Source organism: Hyperolius riggenbachi, chromosome 3 (assembly GCF_040937935.1).
Source record: "Hyperolius riggenbachi isolate aHypRig1 chromosome 3, aHypRig1.pri, whole genome shotgun sequence".
In the NCBI taxonomy this organism is placed as follows: Eukaryota; Metazoa; Chordata; class Amphibia; order Anura; family Hyperoliidae; genus Hyperolius; species Hyperolius riggenbachi.
Genome location: NC_090648.1, coordinates 495,302,268 through 495,327,828, shown reverse-complemented (window position 1 = coordinate 495,327,828; position 25,561 = coordinate 495,302,268). Strand labels below are relative to the sequence as shown.

The 25,561-nt window shown below is 49.2% G+C and overlaps 1 protein-coding gene across 4 annotated transcripts in view; it reads left to right on the top strand.

Moving 5' to 3' along the window:
* Nucleotides 1–2,744: 2,744 nt before the first annotated feature.
* Nucleotides 2,745–25,561, top strand: part of SLC37A3 (solute carrier family 37 member 3) — a 63,786-nt gene continuing 40,969 nt past the window's right edge. Inside the window, exons 1-6 of one of the 4 annotated variants that reach the window (XM_068278261.1) lie at nucleotides 2,745–2,766; nucleotides 12,705–12,782; nucleotides 15,735–15,881; nucleotides 19,236–19,350; nucleotides 22,229–22,321; nucleotides 24,718–24,801. In XM_068278261.1, coding sequence (XP_068134362.1) covers nucleotides 15,781–15,881; nucleotides 19,236–19,350; nucleotides 22,229–22,321; nucleotides 24,718–24,801 — 393 coding nt within the window. In that variant the 5' untranslated portion in view covers nucleotides 2,745–2,766; nucleotides 12,705–12,782; nucleotides 15,735–15,780. Of the gene's footprint in view, nucleotides 2,767–9,512; nucleotides 9,766–9,930; nucleotides 10,049–11,478; nucleotides 11,504–12,704; nucleotides 12,783–15,734; nucleotides 15,882–19,235; nucleotides 19,351–22,228; nucleotides 22,322–24,717; nucleotides 24,802–25,561 lie in introns of those variants that run through there. The other 3 variants (XM_068278259.1, XM_068278260.1, XM_068278262.1) reach the window with 3 other exon arrangements.

Below are 25,561 nucleotides of genomic sequence, written 5' to 3'. Positions count from 1 at the left end.
AGATAGGTGCCTGCAGTATAGGTTAGATAGGTGCCTGCAGTATAGATTAGATAGGTGCCTGCAGTATAGATTAGATAGGTGCCTGCAGTATAGGTTAGATAGGTGCCTGCAGTATAGATTAGATAGGTGCCTGCAGTATAGATTAGATAGGTGCCAGCCTGCAGTATAGATGTAAAGAGAAGAACCGAGAGCCAAATACAGTGTAGTAGGTTATGGCAGTGGGTTATATGAATAAGAGTACAGTGATATACTCACAAAGCAGGGTTACCTTCAGGCAACCACTGTATAGGCAGGTGAGGAGATTGTCCTGTCCTCACCCAGGAATAAGAAGTCACTCTCTGTAGACAGGAAGAAGATGGGGTATCCCCCTCCACCAAGGGTGGATATTAGATATCGTGTAAACAGGAACAGAGGCGCCAAAAGGGTAAAAGGAATACTTAAAAAGTTTTTAAAAAAATATGCTTTAGGAGGCAGTGGTGGACTTACCTCCTGCAAGTAGACACAACAAGCTGTGTATTCAGAACAAAATCAATTTATTGGTACACTCCGGGGGGTAGTTGCAACGCGTTTCGCAGGCATAACCCGCTTCATCAGGCAATAATTATAATAATTATATTTATAATAATCATAATTATAATAATAAATAGATTATATAGGTAGAAGCCCTGCAGTATAGATTAGATAGGTAAGTGCCCCACAGTACAGGTTAGATAGCAAGGTGGCTGCAGTGCTGGGGAGAGCGGGCATAGTTGTTAAAACTCACGTGTCTTCACCGATGCTCACAGCTACCATCTAGTTCCTCTCCCAGCATCTGTGTATTGGTAACAGTGCCCCCCTGTGGTGGCATGCGGTCACGTCATCCCAGGGGGCGCTGTTACCACCAATACACAGATGCTGGGAGAGGAACTAGATGATGGTGGCTGTGAGCATCGGTGAAGACACGTGAGTTTTAACAACTTTGCCCGCGCTCCCCAGCACTGCAGAGGGTGCGGGGCCTCCTCAGGCGCGGGGCCTGGGGCGATTGCCCCACTTGCCACCCCCAAAGGCCAGCTCTGCTCGGGTTACACCCCACACTACAACTGTGGATCAATGACTTCCTTACAAACAGATCCCAGGTGGTAAAGCTGGGCTCCACCTCCTCGCAACCAAAGACCACCAACACTGGGGCCCCACAAGGCTGTGTCCTGTCACCATTCCTGTTCTCCCTTTACACAAACAATTGCAGATCTTTGGCAAGCTCTGTCAAGCTAATCAAATTTGCGGACGACACCACCATAGTCGGACTGATCTCCAATAGTGACGAGCAGGCATACCGTCACCAGGTGGACAGGATTTGCCACTGGTGCAAGGAGAACAAGCTGGTCCTCAACAATGCAAAAACGGTTGAGATTATCATAGACTTTAGGAAACATGCCCCCACCCCACATGCCCAGCAGTAAAAAAAGATGGTGGTTAAAGATATTGAAAGATTATGTGGTAAGAAAAGTTGCAACGATAACATGAGTAAGGAGGAACGGAAAGCACAAAATGAGTTATCTAATTGTAAGGATTTGATTATATGAGAAGCTGACAAGGGGGGAAACGTTGTACTCTGGTCCTCTGATGACTATGTTAAGGAAGCCCTGAAACAACTTAAAAATGTTACATTCTACAAAATATTGAGATCCAATCTGGGTGAGCTATTCAAGAGGGAACTTGACTCCTTGTTGGATAGAGCCAGAGAACAGGGAATTATTTCCCAAAGGGAACGTATGTTCCTTACGGTGCAAAAACCGGTTACGCCCATGATCTATTTACTCCTGAAGATCCATAAAAATCAGACACATCCACCCGGTAGACCTATAGTCTCCAGGATTGGGAGTCTCATCAAAAAAGCGTGCACTTTTATTGTTTTTTTTTCTACAGGAACATGTTTGCCTATTAGATTTCTACATATGTGACTCATTGGATTTGATCACTAAGTTGAATCATATTTCTGTCCCTACAGGTACTTTCATGATTTCTTTAGATGTCGAAGCGCTATACACGAATATCGACCATAGAGATGCATGTAATGCAGTTCGGTACTTTCTATCAGCCACCACACAAGTCAGATCGGAATTGAATGGCTTCCTCGTATCCCTTCTCGAGTTTGTTCTCAAGCACAACTACTTTACATTTGACAGTAAGTATTACTTACAAGTACACGGAGTATCAATGGGAGCTAAATGTGCACCGGCAGTAGCTAATTTGTTTCTAGGCTGGTGGGAACGTGAGATTGTGTGGGGTTCTACCTTCGAGAAATACCAAACTCATGTCCTGGGCTGGTATCGTTTTATAGACGACATCTTATTACTACGGGACGGGCCTAGACAATTGGCCTGTGAGTTTATTGCAGCATTGGGCAATAATAGTCATAACATAATACTGACCTCTCATATTGCTGATAGTACCCTGGACTTCCTGGATTTGCATTTATTTTTTACAGGCACGGGACAGATTGGGAGTAAACTATACAGAAAGGAGACAGCAGTCAACAGCCTCCTACACTATAAATTGTTCCATACCAAGGCATTAAAACATAACATCCAGATTGGACAATTTCTAAAACTGAGGAGAAACTGCTCGGATGATAAGGATTTTCAATCTCAGGCAATCGACCTGAAGGAAAGATTTGTACAGAGAGGTTATCCACAGAAGATCATCCGTAGGGCTTATCACAGAGCCGTGAATTCAAACAGAGAACGTTTATTGTACAACAAGAAGGATAGAAAAAACAACAAAGTGGTAAGATTTTGTACCCCCTATGTGTTTTTCAATATGTTTTTATTTAGATTCATTTTAAAACTCTCAACACGTTCATTCTTTCTGCATACTGTTTGCAGGACGCATACAATCTGCATGCTATGGTGGAGAAAAAACTTTTTTTATACGTTTTAGCTGAAATAAGGCTAAGGTCACACCTGTCCGTGCAGAAAACCATCAGTTTTCTGCTGAAGGCTTTTTTTTACGTTTTTGCTACATTCGCGCCTTTCCGTGTGCGTTTTTATGCATTTTACATGCGTTTCCGTTTGCATTTTGGTTTTTACCATATTTGGGCAAAAATGCAACAAAAACACATGCGTTCTGCATACAGTATGCAGAAAGAATAAACTTATTGGGCGTTTTAAAAACGCATCTAAAAATGCATTGAAAAACGCATACCAATGCACTTTTTGTGTGGCCCATAGACTCTCATTATGTGCGTTTTTGCATGCGTATTCTAAAACACGTGTTTCAAATAAGTGTGACCCCGGCCTTAGGTAAAAACTTATTTGAAAAATGATTTATTTGTACTTGTTCAATATCAATATTGATTAGAAAATGGAAATGCATGAAAAACGCACAGGAAAAATGCAAATGCAGGAAAAAAACAGCAAAATCGCCCATAGCCGAAAACTACAAAAGATACACCGAGAGCCCAAGGGTGGACGCTAATGAACTTGTGGGTAAACAGAGGCGCCAGCAGGATAAAAACAATTATTAAAATGTTTAAAATATGGTGGGAGGCAGTGGTGGACTTACCTCCAAAAAGCAGACTAGACAACCGTCTGGCATAAATAAATAAATACTTTATTGGTACCCCAATAGATGCAACGCGTTTCGCAGGTCAAAGCCCGCTTCATCAGGCAATATGTAGGGGACAAAAACAGAAGCCGTCAAACAACACGTGTAGCGCCTCTGTTTTTGTCCCCGCCTCCCCTACATATTGCCTGATGAAGCGGGCTTTGGCCTGCAAAACGCGTTGCATCTATTGGGGTACCAATAAAGTATTTATTTATTTATGCCAGACTGTTGTCTAGTCTGCTTTTTGGAGGTAAGTCCACCACTGCCTCCCACCATATTTTAAACATTTTAATAATTGTTTTTATCCTGCTGGCGCCTCTGTTTACCCACAAGTTCAATGCAGAAAACTGATGATTTTCTGCATGGACAAGTGTGACCTTAGCCTTAGGCTGGGTTCACACATAAAATGTGTACAGATCCAGTCCTGTCCTGTCAGTTTGCATTGGTTTTTTATCAGTTTTAACAGACATGAATGGGACTATACATAAACATACATACATACATTCATAAAACTGGTGCAAACTGACAGAACAGGACTGGAGCAGAACTGTACACATCTGCTGCCGGATGACAGTTTATACTGGAGAGCAGCTAAACACCTGAGGCTGGGCTCACAGTGTAACATTGCAGGGAGTCGTTTGTGCACAGTCATAAGCTGCTGGGAGAATGAGCCAGAATCGGTCTCATCTACACCATATGATTCGATTCATTGATTTGATTCAATCTGGCATGTCCGATTCATGATTCGATTCAATTTTCATGATTTGATTCAAATCAATTGAAATTGAATCGAATCATGAATTGGACATGTCAGATTGAATCAAATCATATTGAATCGACTCTGACAAAGAATCATATGGTGTAGATGGGACTGATTCTGGCTCATTCTACCAGAAGCTTATGACTCTTTGCACAAACAACTCCCTGCACCGGGGTCTGTGTGGTTGCCTGGCAACAATGTAAACACATATTGAGGAGCTCAGCAGAGCTCAGCTGTTATAGCTATAACGGCGATTCCTGCTAGAAGTGGGTTATACCACTGAAAACTAGGTAGGCTGCAGTTATGGTTGTGAAATGAAAGTAAAAAAAAAAACACCCTTTACAAATGGATTAGCCTCCCAGTCCGTCATCCGTTACATTACATGTTGTATGGATGAAATCATTCATTTTTTTTTAAAAAACCTTTTTACACTATTTTAGAAGGATGTTTAATAGATTATGCATAAACCACTTTTTATTGTTTTCCTCATTCGCGAAAGAACCCCTTTAACCACTTCACCACTGAGGGGTTTTACCCCCTGACCACTAGAGCAATGTTCACCTTTCAGCGCTCCTTCCATTCATTCGTCTATAACTTTATCATTACTTATCACAATTAAACAAACTATATCTTGTTTTTTCCGCCACCAATTAGGCTTTCTTTACGTGGGACATTATGCCAAGAATTATTTTATTCTAAATGTGTTTTAATGGGAAAATAGGAAAAATGTGGGAAAAAAATTCATTATTTTTCAGTTTTCGGCCATTATAGTTTTTAAATAATGCATGCTACTGTAATTAAAACCCATGAAATGTATTTGCCCTTTTGTCCCAGTTATAAAGCGTTTAAATTATGTCCCTATCATAATGTTTTGCACCAATATTTTATTTGGAAATAAAGGTGCATTTTTTTCAGTTTTGCGTCCATCCCTAATTACAAGCCCATAGTTTATAAAGTAACAGTGTTGTACCCTCCTGACATAAATATTTAAAAAGTTCAGTCCCTAAGGTAACTATTTATGTATTTTTTTTATTGTACATTTTTTAAGTTTTTTTAATTGCAAAAAAAAAAAAAATGGGAGTGTGGGAGGTAATGAGTTAATTTTTTATGTAAAAGTAATTTATTTGTATGTGAAAAATGTTTAGGGTGTAGTTTTACTATTTGGCCACAAGATGGCCACAGTAACTTTTTGTTTTAATGTGACCTCCAAGCGTCCTTCCGGACGCTTGGAGGAAGTACTAGGAGGCTGGGTAAGTGTTTTTTTTTCACAATGATCGCGCTGCTCATCGGAGAGCAGCGGATCATTGCGGGGCTTAGATCAACGAACGGGAATGGATTTTCCCGTTCATTGATCTCCGGGTGAGCGGCGGGCGGCGTGTTTACGAGTGGCCGGCGGCTTGTTTACGAGCGGGAGCACGGGCAACGGCGGGAGCGCGGAAAGTATGGATTTCTCCGTCCCTGGGGGTTAAAGGATGGAAAAAGGGACGGAGAAATTCGTACGGGCGGGGGTAAAGTGGTTAAAAGATACCAAAGGTGAGAGGTATTTGGAGGTTGCCATATTTATTTCCTTTTAAACAATACCAGTTGCCTGGCAGCCTTGCTGACCCTGTGTTTCTAATACTTTTTTGTCATAGGCCCTAAACATGCATGCAGCAGATCAGGTACTCAGACTCAGGTTTTACTGAATTTGCCATATGCTTGTTCCTGGGTTTTGACTCAGACACTACTTATGCCAGATGATCAGCAGGGCTGCAAGGAAATAAATATAGCAGCTTCCATATCCTCACCTCAGGTTCTCTTTTGTGGATCCTGTGTGCTGCTGTGCTGCATACACACCACAGTAGGAGAGGGAGACAGGAGGAGTAATGACAGATGTATGGGTCAATATACACACATGCAACTACGAAAATAATGACACATTTCAGAGTTAGATTTAAATAACGTTTTAATTAACACAACACAATAACAATGTAAAGTACAAAAATGCAAAAACGTTTTTCTTCAACGTGAACATACTATTCTGTAAAGGGAACCTAAACTGAGAAGGATATGGATTTCTCCTTTTAAAAAAATACCAGTTGCCTGACTCTCCTGCTGATCCTGTGTCTCTAATACTTTTAAACCTAGTACACACTAGCAATTTTGATTGGCCAAACATTGGTCAATTTTACAACCTCCATGTAGTATGAGGATTTACCTATATAATCTGCATAGAATTGAAAATCTGTTAGCCCCCATACTACATGGTGGTGGTAAAATTGACCAATGATTGGCCAAATCAAAATTGCTAGTGTGTACTAGGCCTTAGACCAGGCATGGGCAAACTTGGCCCTCCAGCTGTTGAGGAACTACAAGTCCCACAATGCATTGCAGGAGTCTGACAGCCACAAATGCATTGTGGGATTTGTAGTTCCTTAACAGCTGGAGGGCCAAGTTTGCCCATGCCTGCCTTATGCTGGGCATACACGAGTCGACCCGGTGGCTCAATTAGCCGCCGGATCGCTTCCCTCTTCCTGCATTTATCTTCGTTTTGTTTGTCTTCTATTGTCCGCCCGCGGGGATCGAGCGTGGAATCGATCCGCCGCGTGATCGGACACGTCGGAAATGATCAATCGAGCCATCAGCGGCTTGATTGATAAGGGCCCGTCGACCCGTGTATGCCCAGTATAGGACACAGCCCCTCAACAAGCATGCAGATCAGGTGCTCTGACTGAAGTAAGATTAGCTGCATGCTTGTTTCATGTGTGTGATTCAGATACTGCTGCAGCCAAAGAGATTAGCAGAACTGACAAGCAACTTGTATTGTATAAAAGGAAATATCCATATCCCTCTCAGTTAAGGTTCCCTTTAAAGCAAGGAAGATCAATAAAACCAAAAAAACTATGTGCAATCAACAGGAAAAAACGAACATTTGGTGAACGTACCGCAACACACCAATCCCTTTCTCCATTCCCGTTCCCTAATGTCACAAGGAAGACTCTAAATAATTAGCTGTCAGTAGGAGAGGTGGGGGAAGGTTATCTTATCATCCTGCACTGACTCTCAATATCATGTGTCTTAAAACAGAACTAATTATTATTTAAAACTTCTTGCTAATTAAATTAAGTTCTTTTTCAAAGTAAATGAAAGTAAAATATAGCAGTAAACAGCCTTGCCTAAAGCAGCCAGCAGTAATGTTGACACCTAGCTAGCTATACTTGCAGCCAGGCTTGAAGGAATGTACACAGTGCAGGGAAAGTCCTGTCCTGCTAGCATGGGCGTAACAATAGGGCCTGCAGACCCTGCTCCCGTGGGGGGGGGGGGGGGGCGTTCAGGGCCGTTTTGGGGGGCTGGAGGGGACGCAGCATGAGGGGAAAGCCATGGCCACACTCGGAGGGAAGGGCCCCTCACCTCGGGCTCTCCCCTCCAGCTTAAATTAGTGTCTGGGCAGCGGGCAGGTACATACCTTCCTTGCGTTCCACCAGGAATGTTCCTCTTTCTAGCGTCTGACTTCACTTCCTCTGTAAACAGGAAGTAGCGTCAGACACTAGAGCGAGGAGTATCCGCGGTGGAACGTAAGGAAGGTATGTATCTGCCCGCTGCTGCCCAGACACTAATTTAAGCTGGAGGGGAGAGCCCAAGGTGAGGGGGGGGGACCGTCCCCCCTCCCCACCGAGTGTGGCCATGGCTCTCACCTCATGCTGCGTCCCCTCCAGCCCCCCAAAACGGCCCTGAGCGGGCCCAAGGGGGGGGGGCATCAGAATCTCTGCAGGGGGGCCCGGTGGCTCCTAGTTACACCCCTGCCTGCTAGTCATACACTCCCCAGTCTAAATTCACAGTAAAATGAATCAAATGATTTGTTCAAAGATCCGGATCTTTTCAATGCACCGAATCCAACGAACTGATTCCTTGATAAGATCCGAACTTCCCATCACTAGACTTGTTAACATCCGTCCTGCCTCCAGCTCTCCCTCTAGTCCTTGTCATGCAGTGGGCGGAGCACTCCCTCCCTGGCTTTGAAGCTCTGCCTCGCCTCTTGCTCCTTCCCCCACTGGTTCTTGTCATGCGGTGGGCGGAGCAAGCCTTGTTCTGAGACGCTCCGCCCATCCTCCTTTTACTCCCCTCAGCTGGTTCTTGTCATGCGGTGGGCGGAGCATGCCTTGTTCTGAGACGCTCCACCCATCCGCCTGCTCCTCCCCTCGGCTGGTTCTTGTCATGCAGTGGGCGGAGCACGTCTTGTTCTGAGACGTTCCGCCCATCCTCCTGCTCCTCCCCTCAGCTGGTTCTTGTCATGCGGTGGGCGCTCTGCCCACCGCATGACAAGAACCAGCTGAGGGGAGGAGCAGAACAAGGCGTGTTTCACGCCTTGTTCTGAGCACTGCATGTCTGTAACAGCCTCCTGTTCCTCCCCTCCGCTGGCTCTTGTCATGAGGTGGGCGGAGCACTCAGTCTGTGACGCTCCGCCCAGCCTCCTGCTTCTCCCCTCCCAGGGGCACACCCAGGATTTTTAGGGGGGGGGGGGATTCCTGAAAGGTCTCCCTCAGCCAAGCACAATAGAGGATAATAATATGGTAGGACATCATGCTGGGTACACATAATGCAGTTTCCTGTCTGACTGCCTGGATCTGACGATTATTTTTGACATGTTCGATCTGCTCCCAATTGTCAACGGGATAGATCAGGAGCAGTTTGGATACAGATAATAATGAGGACAGCCGATATTGCTAATGAAGGGGAAAGTGAAGGATTCACACAGCAGGGCGCAGGGCTGTGCTCATACCTGGCTCTGTGCTCTGTTAACTGCCCCAGAGCTGCTCCACGCTCTGTACAGTATATCCAAAGTCAGCTGTAGCAGGGAAATCTCCCCCCCCCCCCCCCCCTGCCTATGCCTCTGCCTATGCCTCTGCCTATGCCTCTGCTGGTTCCTGTCACTCCTAGTCTGTGACGCTCCGCCCAGCCTCCTGCTCCTCCCCACCGATGGCTCTTGTCATAAGGTGGGCGGAGCATTCCTAGTTTGTGACGCTGCGCCCAGCCTCCTGCTCCTCCCCACCACCGGCTCTTGTCATGTGGTAGGCGGAGCACTCCTAGTCTGTGACGCCTCCCGCCCCTCCCTTCCACTAGCTCTTGTCATGAGGTGGGCGGGGCACTCCTAGTCGGTGACGCTCCGCCCAGCCTCCCCTCCACTAGTTCTTGTAATGAGGTGGGCGGAGCACTCCTACTCTGTGACGCTCCGCTCTGCCTCCCGCTCCTCCCCACCGCTGGTTCTTGTCATACGGTGGGCGGAGCAGGCCTGGCTGTGATTTTGCTCTTCCGGCTCCGTTTCCATCAGGCAGCTGTTTGGCCGGCAGACGCGCTCCTGGGCTGCGCGGCAGAGAGAGAGGGGGAGCCGCCGCCCTCCAGCAGCCTCTCCTCCGATATCACAGCCGGAGACGCAGCGGCGGGTGAGTTGTGAATCGGCTAAAGAGGGAGGAGCCGGGAGTCACATATTGTCACGGGGTACACGTCTCACGCGCATGCGCAGAATGGCACGTGTGTCTTGTGCCGGCTGATCAGCTGGTCCGCCGGCATGCGCAGTAACACTAGTCAGAGTTCTGCGCATGCGCATTACAGCGGAGACAGCTGCACCCTCAAATTATCACTTTTCATTCTGATCTGAAGGTCTCCACAACGACTCCTCCTACAAACCCGGCATAGAGGGTAACCCCCAAGCTGCAGACCCCACAGGTAACCCCCAATCTTTCTCCAAGCTGCAGACCCCACAGGGAGGGGGACCCCAATCCCTCTCCAAGCTGCAGACCCCACAGGGAGGGCAACCCCCAATCCCTCTCCAAGCTGCACACCCCACAGGGTGGGTAACCCCCAATCCCTCTCCAAGCTGCAGACCCCACAGGGAGGGTAACCCCCAATCCCTCTCCAAGCTGCAGACCCCACAGGGAGGGCAACCCCCAATCCCTCTCCAAGCTGCAGACCCCACAGGGAGGGCAACCCCCAATCCCTCTCCAAGCTGCAGACCCCACAGGGTGGGTAACCCCCAATCCCTCTCCAAGCTGCAGACTCCACAGGGTGGGTAACCCCCAATCCCTCTCCAAGCTGCAGACTCCACAGGGTGGGTAACCCCCAATCCCTCTCCAAGCTGCAGACCCCACAGGGTGGGTAACCCCCAATCCCTCTCCAAGCTGCAGACCCCACAGGAAGGGGAACCCCCAAGCTGCAGACCCCACAGGCAGGGTAACCCCCAATCCCTCTCCAAGCTGCAGACCCCACAGGGAGGGCAACCCCCAATCCCTCTCCAAGCTGCAGACCCCACAGGGAGGGCAACCCCCAATCCCTCTCCAAGCTGCAGACCCCACAGGGAGGGCAACCCCCAATCCCTCTCCAAGCTGCAGACCCCACAGGGTGGGTAACCCCCAATCCCTCTCCAAGCTGCAGACCCCACAGGGAGGGGAACCCCCAAGCTGCAGGCCCCACAGGCAGGGTAACCCCCAATCCCTCTCCAAGCTGCAGACCCCACAGGCAGGGTAACCCCCAATCCCTCTCCAAGCTGCAGACCCCACATGGTGGGCAACCCCCAATCCCTCTCCAAGCTGCACACCCCACAGGGTGGGTAACCCCCAATCCCTCTCCAAGCTGCAGACCCCACAGGGAGGGTAACCCCCAATCCCTCTCCAAGCTGCAGACCCCACAGGGAGGGCAACCCCCAATCCCTCTCCAAGCTGCAGACCCCACAGGGTGGGTAACCCCCAATCCCTCTCCAAGCTGCAGACTCCACAGGGAGGGTAACCCCCAATCCCTCTCCAAGCTGCAGACTCCACAGGGTGGGTAACCCCCAATCCCTCTCCAAGCTGCAGACCCCACAGGGTGGGTAACCCCCAATCCCTCTCCAAGCTGCAGACCCCACAGGGAGGGGAACCCCCAAGCTGCAGACCCCACAGGCAGGGTAACCCCCAATCCCTCTCCAAGCTGCAGACCCCACAGGGAGGGCAACCCCCAATCCCTCTCCAAGCTGCAGACCCCACAGGGAGGGCAACCCCCAATCCCTCTCCAAGCTGCAGACCCCACAGGGAGGGCAACCCCCAATCCCTCTCCAAGCTGCAGACCCCACAGGGTGGGTAACCCCCAATCCCTCTCCAAGCTGCAGACCCCACAGGGAGGGGAACCCCCAAGCTGCAGACCCCACAGGCAGGGTAACCCCCAATCCCTCTCCAAGCTGCAGACCCCACAGGCAGGGTAACCCCCAATCCCTCTCCAAGCTGCAGACCCCACATGGTGGGTAACCCCCAATCCCTCTCCAAGCTGCAGACCCCACAGGGAGGGGAACCCCCAATCCCTCTCCAAGCTGCAGACCCCACAGGGAGGTTAACCCCCAATCCCGCTCCAAGCTGCAGACCCCACAGGGAGGGCAACCCCCAATCCCTCTCCAAGCTGCAGACCCCACAGGGAGGGCAACCCCCAATCCCTCTCCAAGCTGCAGACCCCACAGGCAGGGTAACCCCCAATCCCTCTCCAAGCTGCAGACCCCACAGGCAGGGTAACCCCCAATCCCTCTCCAAGCTGCATACCCCACAGGGAGGGCAACCCCCAATCCCTCTCCAAGCTGCAGACCCCACAGGGTGGGCAACCCCCAATCCCTCTCCAAGCTGCAGACCCCACAGGGAGGGCAACCCCCAATCCCTCTCCAAGCTGCAGACCCCACAGGGAGGGGAACCCCCAATCCCTCTCCAAGCTGCAGACCCCACAGGGAGGGGAACCCCCAATCCCGCTCCAAGCTGCAGACCCCACAGGGAGGGTAACCTCAATTTCTCTCCAAGCTGCAGACCGTACAGGGGGCAAATCTATCTCTGGTCCCCAGCACCATCATTTACAAGCTTTCCTCTGGAGAGCTGCAGTGTGACTTTGGAGATGATAGCTGTACATACATGCTGCTGGGTCACAGAGACGAGGCTGCAAAAGTGATGCCAGTTGTCCCCAGGCCGGGTTGGGGTCAGAGAGGCTTCTTTAAAATTATGTATTGACAAGCCTATAATAAGTGTGTCACTCGGTAATGGGCAGATCTTCTTGCTACATTAGTGATGAGTAGTGTATAGGTTCATGTATAATACGGCTACCCTTCCCACTTTCTGTAAATGGCCTGGATACATTGAGTTGTGTGTGAGTGGATAGACTGCACTGAATACCCTTTGTATTGTTGCATGAAAGGATGGACTGTAAGTCTCAGCATGCATGACCTCCGTACAGTGTATTATTAGCTCACTGAAGACTATTTATTCTACTTTTATATAATAATATGGAGTATGTCAGATGTTTCAAAATGACTGATGAGTCTAGAGCACTAATCAGGCCGGTCTTTCACTCTTTTTCTTTTTTTCCTTGCTGACCGTAGGCAGAATTTACAAGCTGATGCTGATCCCGGAAATGACAGCAACGGATGAAGATCTTACGCATGTTGATGCTCTGTGTGGTAAGGGTGGTGCTGGGGGATGGGGGTGTGGGTGTAGAGTAGTGCTGGAGGTGTGTATGTAGGGTGGGCTGGAGGGGGGGGGGGCTGTGAGTGTAGGATTTGCTGGCGGGAGGACTGTGGGTGTAGGGTGGGCTAGGGCGAGGACTGTGGGGGTATGGGGGGGGGGGACTGTGGGTGTAGGATGGGCTGGCGGGAGGACTGTGGGTGTAGGATGGGCTGGCGGGAGGACTGTGGGTGTAGGATGGGCTGGCGGGAGGACTGTGGGTGTATGGGGGGAGGACTGTGGGTGTATGGGGGGAGGACTGTGGGTGTAGGATGGGCTGGGCTGGGGGGAGGACTGTGGGTGTAGGGTGGGCTGGGGGGAGGACTGTGGGTGTAGGGAGGGCTGGGGGGAGGACTGTGGGTGTAGGGAGGGCTGGGGGGAGGACTGTGGGTGTAGGGAGGGCTGGGGGGAGGACTGTGGGTGTATGGTGGGGGAGGACTGTGGGTGTATGGTGGGGGAGGACTGTGGGTGTCAGGTGGGCGGGGGGGGGGGGGGACTGTGGGTGTATGGGGGGAAGACTGTGGTGTAGGGATGGCTGGGGGTAGGACTGTGGGTGTATGGTGGTGGTGGAGGGGGGGTCTGTGGGTGTATGGGGGGGGGGGGGGACTGTGGGTGTATGGAGGGGGGGAGATTGTGGGTGTAGGGTTGGCTGGGGAAGGACTGGGGGTGTGTGGCGGGCTGGGGGGAGGATTGTGGGTGTAGGGTGGTGCTGTGGTTTGGGGGGATACTGTGTGGTCCAGACGGGTAAAGCGCACAGGAACTCAAAGCCTCTCAAATCCTATTTCTAGCTGAGGCTGGGAGTACACATAGCAGCATAGCAGAAACGCTAGCTGAGGCTGGGAGTAAACATAGCAGCATAGCAGAAACTCTAGCATTGAGGAAAATGCTGCGTTTTTGCCGCTAATGGAAGTCTATGGGCCTCAGGGAAAAAAAAAACCCATATCAAAAATGCATATGCGGTTTTGCTGCGTGCATTTTCAAAAAAGCTGGTTGTGTTGCATAATCTTTAAAAACGCACATATTGAAACGCAATGGTATGCGTTTTCAATGCGTCTTTCTATGCGTTTTTGTAAAAAAAACATTGTTTTGTGATCTATTTCTGCTTCCTGTTTTCCTATTAATTTGCATAAAACGCATATGCGAACCGCAAACGCATTAAAAAGCACGCAAAACGCTTGAAAAAAAGCATCTGCAGTAAAAACACATGAAAATGCACTTAACGTAGAACATAGAACGCAGCCTTTCACGCTATGTGATGTGTGCACCTAGCCTGAGACTTTTATGGTCATTTTTAGCAGGGTGAGGACTGAAGTCTCTTGTTTGCTTGGTGCTGTCTGCGCTGGATGTTTCCTCTACCTTTCTGTCCTACGGTCTTGTGTAAATCAGATGAGAACCTGTGAGTCACTGTATACATGGGCGGTTCCCTACTTACAAACCGGTTACGGCCTGGGAGTTATAAGTTGCCAAGCTTGGCAGCTGCTTCTCCCATGGCAGAACCACCAACGCAGGCGCCCCACAAGAGTGAGTACTGACCCCTGTCCTGTTCTACCTGTACACATCGGCTGTAGTGCAGAAGGGGGGGACTCATCAAATTCTGACGACACCACCATCCTTGGCCTCATTGACCGTAACGAGCAAGTCTGCAAACAATGCAAAGACAACAAATTGTGCTAAACGAAGCAAAAACCGTCGAATGGGCTTCAGAAACCGCTGCCCACACTCTGCCCGATATGTTCAGATGAGTGATTGCCAGTGTGGTGATTAGTTGTGGAAAGAGGGCGGCACATATGCGCCTGCAGACTGTCATGGTCTCTGATCATTTTACTGAGAAATACTGTAAGACTAAACTATAGCAATTTTTTTTAATAAAAGTGGGACTCCTCTTTAACCACCTGTGGTTCCTGAACGTAAGTCTCAAGTCCAAATTGGCTACATTGCAGGTTCCTGGACGTGAGACTTATGTCCAGCAGTAGTCATTCACATAAAGTTACATGAAAAAAAAAGGTGTTTTGGTTTTTTTTTTGTGTGTAGGTGTGCAGTTTTACCCCCTTCCAAACTAATTAACCCCTCGTGTCACCTGTACTTGTCCTTAAGATTAGTGGACACCTGTAATGGCTGCTACCCATAGCGATCGGATGCAATCACAATGGCGACAGCTTGGGGACCCAGCGCTGTATAGATACATCGATATGTTGTAGCCTAGCAATGCATCTATACAGCACTGGGGTGCCCCCAAACTGCTTGCCCTAGCGATCGCAGGCAATCGCTACAGACGCACAGGCTGGTGATAATGTTAAGCTACATGCCCGACTAGTGATGAAATATGGCATGTATGGTATTTTTAACCAGGACAAGCCAAATAATGTATTTTGAGTTGTTTTTTAAAATTGTGACCCTTGTCATGTAAAAGTGAAGTAGGAGAAACAAGAAAAAAATGTGGAATTTTTGTGTTTACACCTAATTTTTCTCAATAAATTGCCCCTGAAATGAACTAATGCTTGAAAACGAATTTTACCCTAATGCCTACATTGTCCTGAAAAAAACAATGTATGTATCACTTTGATGGCATAGATAATAAAAAGTTATTGCTGTTATAAATGCGACATATCTCATATGCCAAAATTGTCAAGAACCTTAGAGGATCTCAATCTAAAAATTAAAAATCCATCAGCGCTGCTGTACAGAAAAGTTATATTTACCTCCGGAGTCTCATCCTACGAATATGTTAACAATATGTCTGCTTCCATGAAAGCAGGAAGTGGACACACTGCAGATTTATTGCAGGATTTGTATCAGCTGTAACAAAGAAATGTTTTTCTTTAAAGGCTATTATATTGTTGCTTATCTTTTACTGCACAGAGGAAGTTCTGAGTTTAGGCCCACTTTAATAGGTTTGTTTTCTTGTGTAGGCACCAGGTGAAGCTGGGGATTGCATTTGTGTGAGAGGCGGCAGACATGGACTACCCAGTATCCCCTGGCAGGGCCTCCTCCAGGCGTAGGCTCTGTGCCCAGTGCTCCAATCATCCCTGGGTGGTCTTCCTCCTCACCTTCTTCAGGTAAGCAGAGATGTTCAGGTTGTTGTCTTGGAGGAATGGTGGAAGGTTTATAGATCACTGATAATCACGCAGATAAAGGAGTACTGTAGGGGGGGAAAATTAGTTGAACTTACTTGGGGCTTCTAATGGTCCCCCGCAGACGTCCTGTGCCCGCACAGCCTCTCAACGATGCTCCGGTCCCCGCCTATGTTTCACTTCCGGATTTCACGACTTTGAGGTTGGAAAACCACTGCGCATGCGCGGCCGTGTCCTCGCTCCCGCTGACTTCACCAGGAGTGTATTGCGCAGGCCCAGTCCGGTCTGCGTCTGAGCAGTACACTCCTGGTGACGTCAGCGGTAGCGAGGACACAGCCGGTAACTGACAAACCGGTAATGGACTAGCCCATTACCTCATGGGGGGGTTCACAGGGATTTCTTTATTTTCAAAATGCACTTAGTGAATGGCAGTTGCTCCGTCCAACTGCCAAAAAAAGTGTACGGTGAGCGGGGAGGCTGGCCATCATGATTGTATAAATGATTTTCAGGGAGTGTCTTTATAAAGAATAATGGGCATGCTGAGAATCCCCTATGGAGAGATGGACTAGCCCAAAACCTGTCCGTAATGTCAGATTTCTACTACTTACTGTAAGTGACTGCAACATAGGAGAAAAGTAATTTATGGCTCGTTTTACTCAGGAAGAAATGTACTTCTTATTTGTATGTGTTTTTAAGATTTTCGCGACAGTACGCTGCCTTTCTCCACTGTATACAAAAATTGTAAGTTTGTTCTATGGCCAGGCACTCTCATTTATTAGTTTGCAACCAGTGCACATGCAGAGCTTCTGTTTTTGGAATCCAGGTGCGTTTGTTGTCTATGGGGGGGCTCAGCGCATCTCTGATGGTACCCATTCAGAAGCTGCCTGATGATGCAATGATCTACCTTGTTTTACTGTACATACACACGTCTATCTCATCATGTCGCATGTCACCTGGATGTCCTTTATCATGTTTTAAACCCATAGATATCAAACTTGGGGTAACCCCTTCCTGTCTAGGGAATCTAAATCTCAGGCTGTGAACAAGCTATTTGATCGATTAATGTCTCAGGAGGTGTACTGCGCTTGTCGCATTACACACTGTGAATTGTGAACAACTGTCCCAAAGCGGTTTCGTAATATCCATTGAATTATGGCATCATGTGCAATTATATCTTCCAAGAGTTAAAGGGGCACTACAGCTAAAAACTGTAAAATTTTAAATATGTGCAAAAATATACAAATAAGAAGTACGTTTTTTTTTTCTAGAGTAAAATGAGGCATACATTACTTTTCTCCTATGTTGCTGTCACTTACAGTAGGTAGTAGAAATCTAACATTACCAACAGGTTTTGGACTAGTCCATCTCTTTATAGGGGATTCTCAGCAAGGCTTTTATTCTTTATAAAGATATTCCCGAAAAAGGATTTATACAATGATGCTGGCCAGCTTCCCTGCTCCCTACACAGTTTTTTGGCAGTTGGACAGAGCAACTGCCATTCACCAAGTGCTTTTGAAAATAAATATATCCCTGATAACCTATAAAGAGATGGACTAGTCCAAAACCTGTCACTTCTGTAAGATTTCTACTGCCTACTGTAAGTGACAGCAACATAGGAGAAAAGTAATTTATAGCTCATTTTACTCTGTAAAATTTAAAATATGTGCAAACATATACAAATGAGAAGTAAATTTTTTCCAGTTTTTCGCTGTAGTTCCCCTTTAAAGGGAACCAGAGATGAAGCACCATTGTGTATTTTACCATATATATCAGTAAGAACATTAGAGAAAACACTTACCATGCTCTCTGTTTCATCCTCACTGCTAAAAGTGTCTGTTACCAGCTGTGATAAGAATCCCGGACTGAGCATTCAGTCTAGCTTTGCAGGGAATAATTGTAGCTGAGTCATTATAGCAGAGCCACAAGGGGGCAGGCTTGGGCTTGAAAAGACACCAGAAAAGACAGACTCAGCTATAATCTTTCCCTAGCAAAGCTAGACTGAGTGCTCAGTCTGGGATTCTTTTTAGAGGTGATAACAGTCAGATTAAACAGAGAACAATGAAACTAAGAGCAGATTAGGTGTTTACTGTCATGTTCCCACTGATTTATAAGGTAAAATACATGCGGGTGCTTCATCTCTGGTTCTCTTTAAGGAACAACAGTGTTCTCCCCTGGCTCTTTTAGCCAGGTGCTCCACCCGGCTGATTTTGGTGAGCACCTGGCTGTCATCCGCTCGTCTCCTCATCCTCCTCCTATGCTGTAAGCTGAGTCGTGCCGGACCTGCATTTCCCCATCGATTTCCCATCCGGCTACTTTTGCATGCCACCCAGCTGGAAAAAAAAATCTGGGGAGAACACTGGACAGTGAACTCCAAGGTGAATTTGGAAGATAGGAGGCGCCCAATTTGGAAGGTTAGATACACAATTTGGATGGTTTATGTCTAAACCAAGTGAATAATAGGCCAAAAGATAAAATATAATTTCATTTATTGGTTGCGAACAGCACAGTGACAACGCGTTTCTCGGCGTAAACCGCTTCCTCGGGTCAAATGTGTGCCTTAAAACAACAATGGTTAATTTGCATATATTCAGCAGTGATGCACTGGGAGACATCTCAAGCTCACTCCAACCTGAATTATCGCAAATTCTTTCTGTTTTAAGAAGGCAAACTTTTGTTTTGCCTTAAAACAAGATAAGGAGTGGCGCTTAGGATACAACATGCAAGATAAATCATAAATACAAAATCGCGCACATTCAATAAATCATCAAGATTCATATAGTCCTAAAAAAATTAATAAAACAGTATTGGGCAGGCACTAAATATAATGCCGCCGTGTAAGTTAAAAAATAACACTGCTGTAGTCTGGTATTACAAGATCATAGAAGCAATGAGTTTCATAGTGACGTATAGACAATAGCAAACACTAGATAAAACAGGCTAGAAAAAGTGCACAGCGTAATGTAAAATGTGACTCTGGTATGATGGGATAGGGTGGCCGGGTGACAAGAGGTAATGGGTATAGCAAATAACAAACAATGAATATTGGGTAAATTCTTACAATTTTTATGTGTGACCATGGGGTGTGAGTGGAGGCATCTCAGAAGCAAAAAGCACCTACAGATGGGGTGGGGGGGGGGGAAGCAAAAAAGGAGGGGGTTGGTTGGGTTTGGGGGCCAGTGCTGTACTATCAGCGTCTATGGGGCTGAGGTAGAATGTGTAGGGATGGTGATCTAAGAGAGGAGGGGAGAGTTAAGTCATATGTTCTGTGAAGTGAAACTGCCTGTGTTTTTAGTTTCTGCAATGGTCTTTTAATAATCCTGTGTTTTTTGTGGCCCCCAGTTACTCTCTGCTCCATGCGTCCCGGAAGGCTTTCAGCAATGTGAAGGTCAGCATTAGTGACCAGTGGACCCCTTCCGACCTCAATACCTCCGTATATATTCTGGAGCCAAACACGGTGAGTGTGGGTCCGAGTGCAGATGCCTTCTCACCCGAGCTGGTGGTACAGAGACCTTCATAATTTAACCTAGTCTCATGCTCTACTATGACATGAGTGTACGTCCTAGTGCTGATGCCCCCTCACACTGAGTTGATGGTACAGAAACCTTCATAATCTAACCCTAGTTTTCTGCCCCATTATAATAACATGGTGAGTGTATGTCCGGGTGCTAATGCCCTCACACAGATGGAACAGAGACCTTCACAATCCAACCCTAGTCTTATGCTCTATCATAATAACATGGTGAGTGTATGTCCGGGTGCTGATGCCCTCTCACACTGAACTGATGGTACAGAGACCTTCATAATCTAACCCTAGTCTTAGGCTCTATTATGATAACATGGTGAGTGTATGTCCGGGTGCGGCACACAGTTAGGTTCAAGCAGACCTGTATAACAAACGATATACTCCATCGAGGGAAGCCGCTGGATAGTTCTGACTCTTCCCGATCTATCCACGAGCCCACCAATCCTGTGCGGGGATCATACACACCTGACGAGAGCTTGCCAGATATGTTGTAGGGGACGTGGCTTCGACCGAGTGCCCCGGCCAGTGGCGGTGGGGTGCGGAGGAGGGCATAGAAAGCCTTGGACCATCCAGAGGATCCCCTCCACTCTGTTCCTCGAGTGACTGTTTGGGGAAGTGTCCTGTACAGACGCCTCACTAGCCTGCAGCGAGCGACATGTTCTGTTGCTATCGAGAGACCTTTTTGAAAGATTTTTGGGCAGTTCAGTGTCCCGCCTGCCACACACAAGCAGCATTTGGGTGCAGTTTAAATGCTGCCGAATGGCAGTGGTGCGCTGACACGCGGTGGTGTTACTACGCGGCAGAGAACCACGACATGTCAAATTTGAGTGTGGGACGCGCTCAGATGTGACTCCAGGGGGTGTGGCAGCCTGTCCAGCGCCAGTTATGAGCACTAGAAAGTCCTCGGCTGGCGCAGGAGAGCAGCTGACAGGCGGTGAATTCACTTAAAGGGATACTGTAGGGGGGTCGGGGGAAAATGAGTTGAACTTACCCAGGGCTTCTAATGGCCCCCCGCAGACATCCTGTACCCATGCAGCCACTCACCGATGCTCCGGCCCCGCCTCCGGTTCACTTCTGGAATTTCAGACTTTAAAGTCTGAAAACCACTGCGTCTGCGTTGCCGTGTCCTTGCTCCCGCTGATGTCACCAGGAGTGTATTGCACAAGTCCAGTATGGTCTTTGGTCTGCGCAGTATGCTCCTGGTGCCATCAGCGGAAGCGAGGACACGGCAATGCAGGCGCAGTGGTTTTCTGACTTTTAAAGTCAGAAATTCCAGAAGTGAACTGGAGGTGGGGCCGGAGCATCGGTGAGTGGCTGCGCCAACACAGGATGTCTGCGGGGGACCATTAGAAGCCCCGGGTAACTTCAACTCATTTTCCCCTGACCCCCCTACAGTATCCCTTTAAGGAGGCCTTACGAGAAGACACAAGAAGGTTGAGGGTGAGTATGTGCACCCTATGGAAGGAAACACAGAGACAACGGGAGCCCAGATGGTGCAGTATGTCGCAAAGATTCATGAATAAATCTAAATGGTGTTGAAATAATACTCACAAAGGCGGGTTGCAGAAGGGCAACCGACCACTGCAGGCAGGTGGAGATGCACAAACCCTACTCCACTCGGGGTACCAGGAGACCTGGCAAAGGTCGCTCTATTGAAAAAACTTACACCTTGGCAAACTAGGTGGTGTCAGAGACCACCAGTGGTCAGGTGTAGGAGCACCCCACCGATGGGGTGAGACACAGTAAAAAGGGGGGTAAAGAGCCACCCAAGGTGAATAAAATACATTAAAAGCAACTAAAATATAAATAAATGAGGTGGCTTACCTCAATGATGACACACCCATATAGGAATGGATATTTATTAGTAAAAAAAAGCACAGGCAACGCGTTTCGTGGGGACTCCCCCCGCTTCCTCAGGCCAAATAAAGTGCCACTAAATGCCGGTAGCCGGATTCAAGGCGCCTCTGAGGAAGTGGGTGAGTTCCCATGAAACGCGTTGCCTGTGCTTTTTTTTTCCCTAATATCCATTCCTATATGGGTGTGTCATCATTGAGGTAAGCCACCTCCTTTATTTATATTTTAGTTGCTTTTAATGTATTTTATTCACCTTGGGCGCCTCTTTACTCCCCTCCTTACGAGAAGAAGTAACTTGGATCAAGCCTAATGTGGCCAAGCTATATATCCTCTCAGCGCAGTCACTCTCTGCTCACACCATCCCCCGCATCAAACCCACATTGCCTTTGTCACATTTTCCTCCTTCTGCAAACAACTTCCTCATTCCCCCACCCTTCCCATAGCCACCAACGTCAAAGAAAAAAATCCAAACAGGGTAAAGTTTGTGGGGTTCCTTACGCCAATCAAGTAACTTGTTTTTTTACATTAAGGCCTCGTTCACATAATTTAGCAGAGATGGGCGTGCGACACACGTGTAAACCGCACGCCATCTGCGGTACTATGCGCTGCAGATTCCATTCACTACAATGAATTGTTCTGCGCTGCGATTCCCGAAAAATGCATGCAGCAGTGCAATAACGCATTGTACTGCTGCGCAGCGCATATGATGGGAACGATAGAAGGGCTGTCTATGCACTTCTGCCGTTCTTGCATGTCGCACGCTATACGTGCTGCCGAAATTCTCACAGCAGCGCTCATAGTCTGAACGAGGCCTTCTACTCAGTCAGTTACCCAGAAGTATGAAACAAGAAATCCGTCACTTCTCTTTACTAATTCAGATTACTGTGCAATTTTGGAATTTTATAAGGCTTTGAATGTTTTTTTTTTTTTTTTTTTTTTTTTTTTTTTTTTACAGACATGGAATAGTAATGACTTCTTTCCTGACTCCAAATCTGCCACCGTCTTCTTGGGCCTTCTGGACACCATTTTCCTCTTCTCTTATGCTGTGGTGAGCTATGGTTGCTGTATGGTGTTTTTGGTCATATAAAATTCTCAAATCTTTCTCAAACATTCTACTTCATTATGTAATTTATTTTTATTATATCCACAAATGCTCAGCTATATTCAATGCAGAAAGTTGTAAAAAAATAGTTTTTGTTCACTGATGGAAAAATTGAATTAAAAAAAAAAAAAATAAAAATCTCACAGGTACACACAGAGCCCACAACTGCAGCCGCCCACGTGCGCCCACAGCTACCCTTGTGCACAACTGCAGGCGCACACAGCCACCCTTGTGCACAACTGCAGGCGCACACAGCCACCCTTGTGCACAACTGCAGGCGCACACAGCCACCCTTGTGCACAACTGCAGGTGCGCACACAGCCACCCTTGTGCACAACTGCAGGTGCGCACACAGCCACCCTTGTGCACAACTGCAGGTGCGCACACAGCCACCCTTGTGCACAACTGCAGGTGCGCGCACAGCCACCCTTGTGCACAACTGCAGGTGCGCGCACAGCCACCCTTGTGCACAACTGCAGGAGCGCGCACAGCCACCCTTGTGCACAACTGCAGGCGCGCGCACAGCCACCCTTGTGCACAACTGCAGGCGCGCGCACAGCCACCCTTGTGCACAACTGCAGGCGCGCGCACAGCCACCCTTGTGCACAACTGCAGGCGCGCGCACAGCCACCCTTGTGCACAACTGCAGGCGCGCGCACAGCCACCCTTGTGCACAACTGCAGGCGCGCGCACAGCCACCCTTGTGCACAACTGCAGGCGCGCGCACAGCCACCCTTGTGCACAACTGCAGGCGCGCGCACAGCCACCCTTGTGCACAACTGCAGGCGCGCGCACAGCCACCCTTGTGCACAACTGCAGGCGCGCGCACAGCCACCCTTGTGCACAACTGCAGGCGCGCGCACAGCCACCCTTGTGCACAACTGCAGGCGCGCGCACAGCCACCCTTGTGCACAACTGCAGGCGCGCGCACAGCCACCCTTGTGCACAACTGCAGGCGCGCGCACAGCCACCCTTGTGCACAACTGCAGGCGCGCGCACAGCCACCCTTGTGCACAACTGCAGGCGCGCGCACAGCCACCCTTGTGCACAACTGCAGGCGCGCGCACAGCCACCCTTGTGCACAACTGCAGGCGCGCGCACAGCCACCCTTGTGCACAACTGCAGGCGCGCGCACAGCCACCCTTGTGCACAACTGCAGGCGCGCGCACAGCCACCCTTGTGCACAACTGCAGGCGCGCGCACAGCCACCCTTGTGCACAACTGCAGGCGCGCGCACAGCCACCCTTGTGCACAACTGCAGGCGCGCGCACAGCCACCCTTGTGCACAACTGCAGGCGCGCGCACAGCCACCCTTGTGCACAACTGCAGGCGCGCGCACAGCCACCCTTGTGCACAACTGCAGGCGCGCGCACAGCCACCCTTGTGCACAACTGCAGGCGCGCGCACAGCCACCCTTGTGCACAACTGCAGGCGCGCGCACAGCCACCCTTGTGCACAACTGCAGGCGCGCGCACAGCCACCCTTGTGCACAACTGCAGGCGCGCGCACAGCCACCCTTGTGCACAACTGCAGGCGCGCGCACAGCCACCCTTGTGCACAACTGCAGGCGCGCGCACAGCCACCCTTGTGCACAACTGCAGGCGCGCGCACAGCCACCCTTGTGCACAACTGCAGGCGCGCGCACAGCCACCCTTGTGCACAACTGCAGGCGCGCGCACAGCCACCCTTGTGCACAACTGCAGGCGCGCGCACAGCCACCCTTGTGCACAACTGCAGGCGCGCGCACAGCCACCCTTGTGCACAACTGCAGGCGCGCGCACAGCCACCCTTGTGCACAACTGCAGGCGCGCGCACAGCCACCCTTGTGCACAACTGCAGGCGCGCGCACAGCCACCCTTGTGCACAACTGCAGGCGCGCGCACAGCCACCCTTGTGCACAACTGCAGGCGCGCGCACAGCCACCCTTGTGCACAACTGCAGGCGCGCGCACAGCCACCCTTGTGCACAACTGCAGGCGCGCGCACAGCCACCCTTGTGCACAACTGCAGGCGCGCGCACAGCCACCCTTGTGCACAACTGCAGGCGCGCGCACAGCCACCCTTGTGCACAACTGCAGGCGCGCGCACAGCCACCCTTGTGCACAACTGCAGGCGCGCGCACAGCCACCCTTGTGCACAACTGCAGGCGCGCGCACAGCCACCCTTGTGCACAACTGCAGCCGCACACACAGCCACCTACCCACGCAGATTTGCACACCAGCTGCATACAGTCACAGATGAATACATATGTGCACACAACCATACATACACTAACTTAAGAGTAACTTTTCTTTCTTCTCTACCCTTTTAAAAAAAATTAAATGCTGGTCTGTTTGGTTACAGGGTCTCTTCATTAGTGGTATTATTGGTGACCGGCTAAATATGCGCTACGTCCTTACCTTTGGCATGTGTTCATCGGCAGTGACTGTGAGTATAAATGTATTAACATGCTTCTGGTGTTGGAAGATATACCAGCTTGTGAGCTCTGAATGGTTCTATGTGGTCTTTAAACCTATGTGTAAAATGTTGGGACTCCAAAGAATTTTCACGATAGCTTTTTATTGGGTTATCTAAAGAGAACCGTAATGGTGGTGGGGGGGGGGGGTTAACTTACCTATGGCTTCTACTAGCCCCTTGCATCTGTCCTGTGCCCGCACAGTCCCCAATGGATTCTCCAGTCCCCCGCAGCACCCCTCTTTTGGCTGGCAACTGGGCGAGTTGACAGCCACTGCGTATGCGTTGCAGCATGTTTCCTCGATCACGCTCCTGTTGCTGGGAGAGTTCTGCGCATGCACAGTACAGATTTCCCTGTAATGCGCATAGCGCGCCCATACACAGGTGTGCGATCAGGAGGCGCACGGGCCGTGCATACAGAAGAAAAAGGGGCTGGAGGGGACTGGAAGATCCCTCATGATGGGCACAGGGCTGATACAGGGGGCTGGTGGAAGCACCAGGTAAGTCACGTTCGCTGCCGGGAATTGTTCACCTGGCGAACTTGCCATCCCTGCTGATCAGTAATTAGCTATTCAATCCCTCTGATCAGTAATTGGCCCTTCCCGCTGATCAGTAATTGTCAATCTCCTTCCTCTGATCAGTGATTGGCCATTCCTTCCCTCCCTCTGATCAGTGATTGGCCATTCCTTCCCTCCCTCTGATCAGTGATTTGGCCATTTCCACCCTCCCTCAC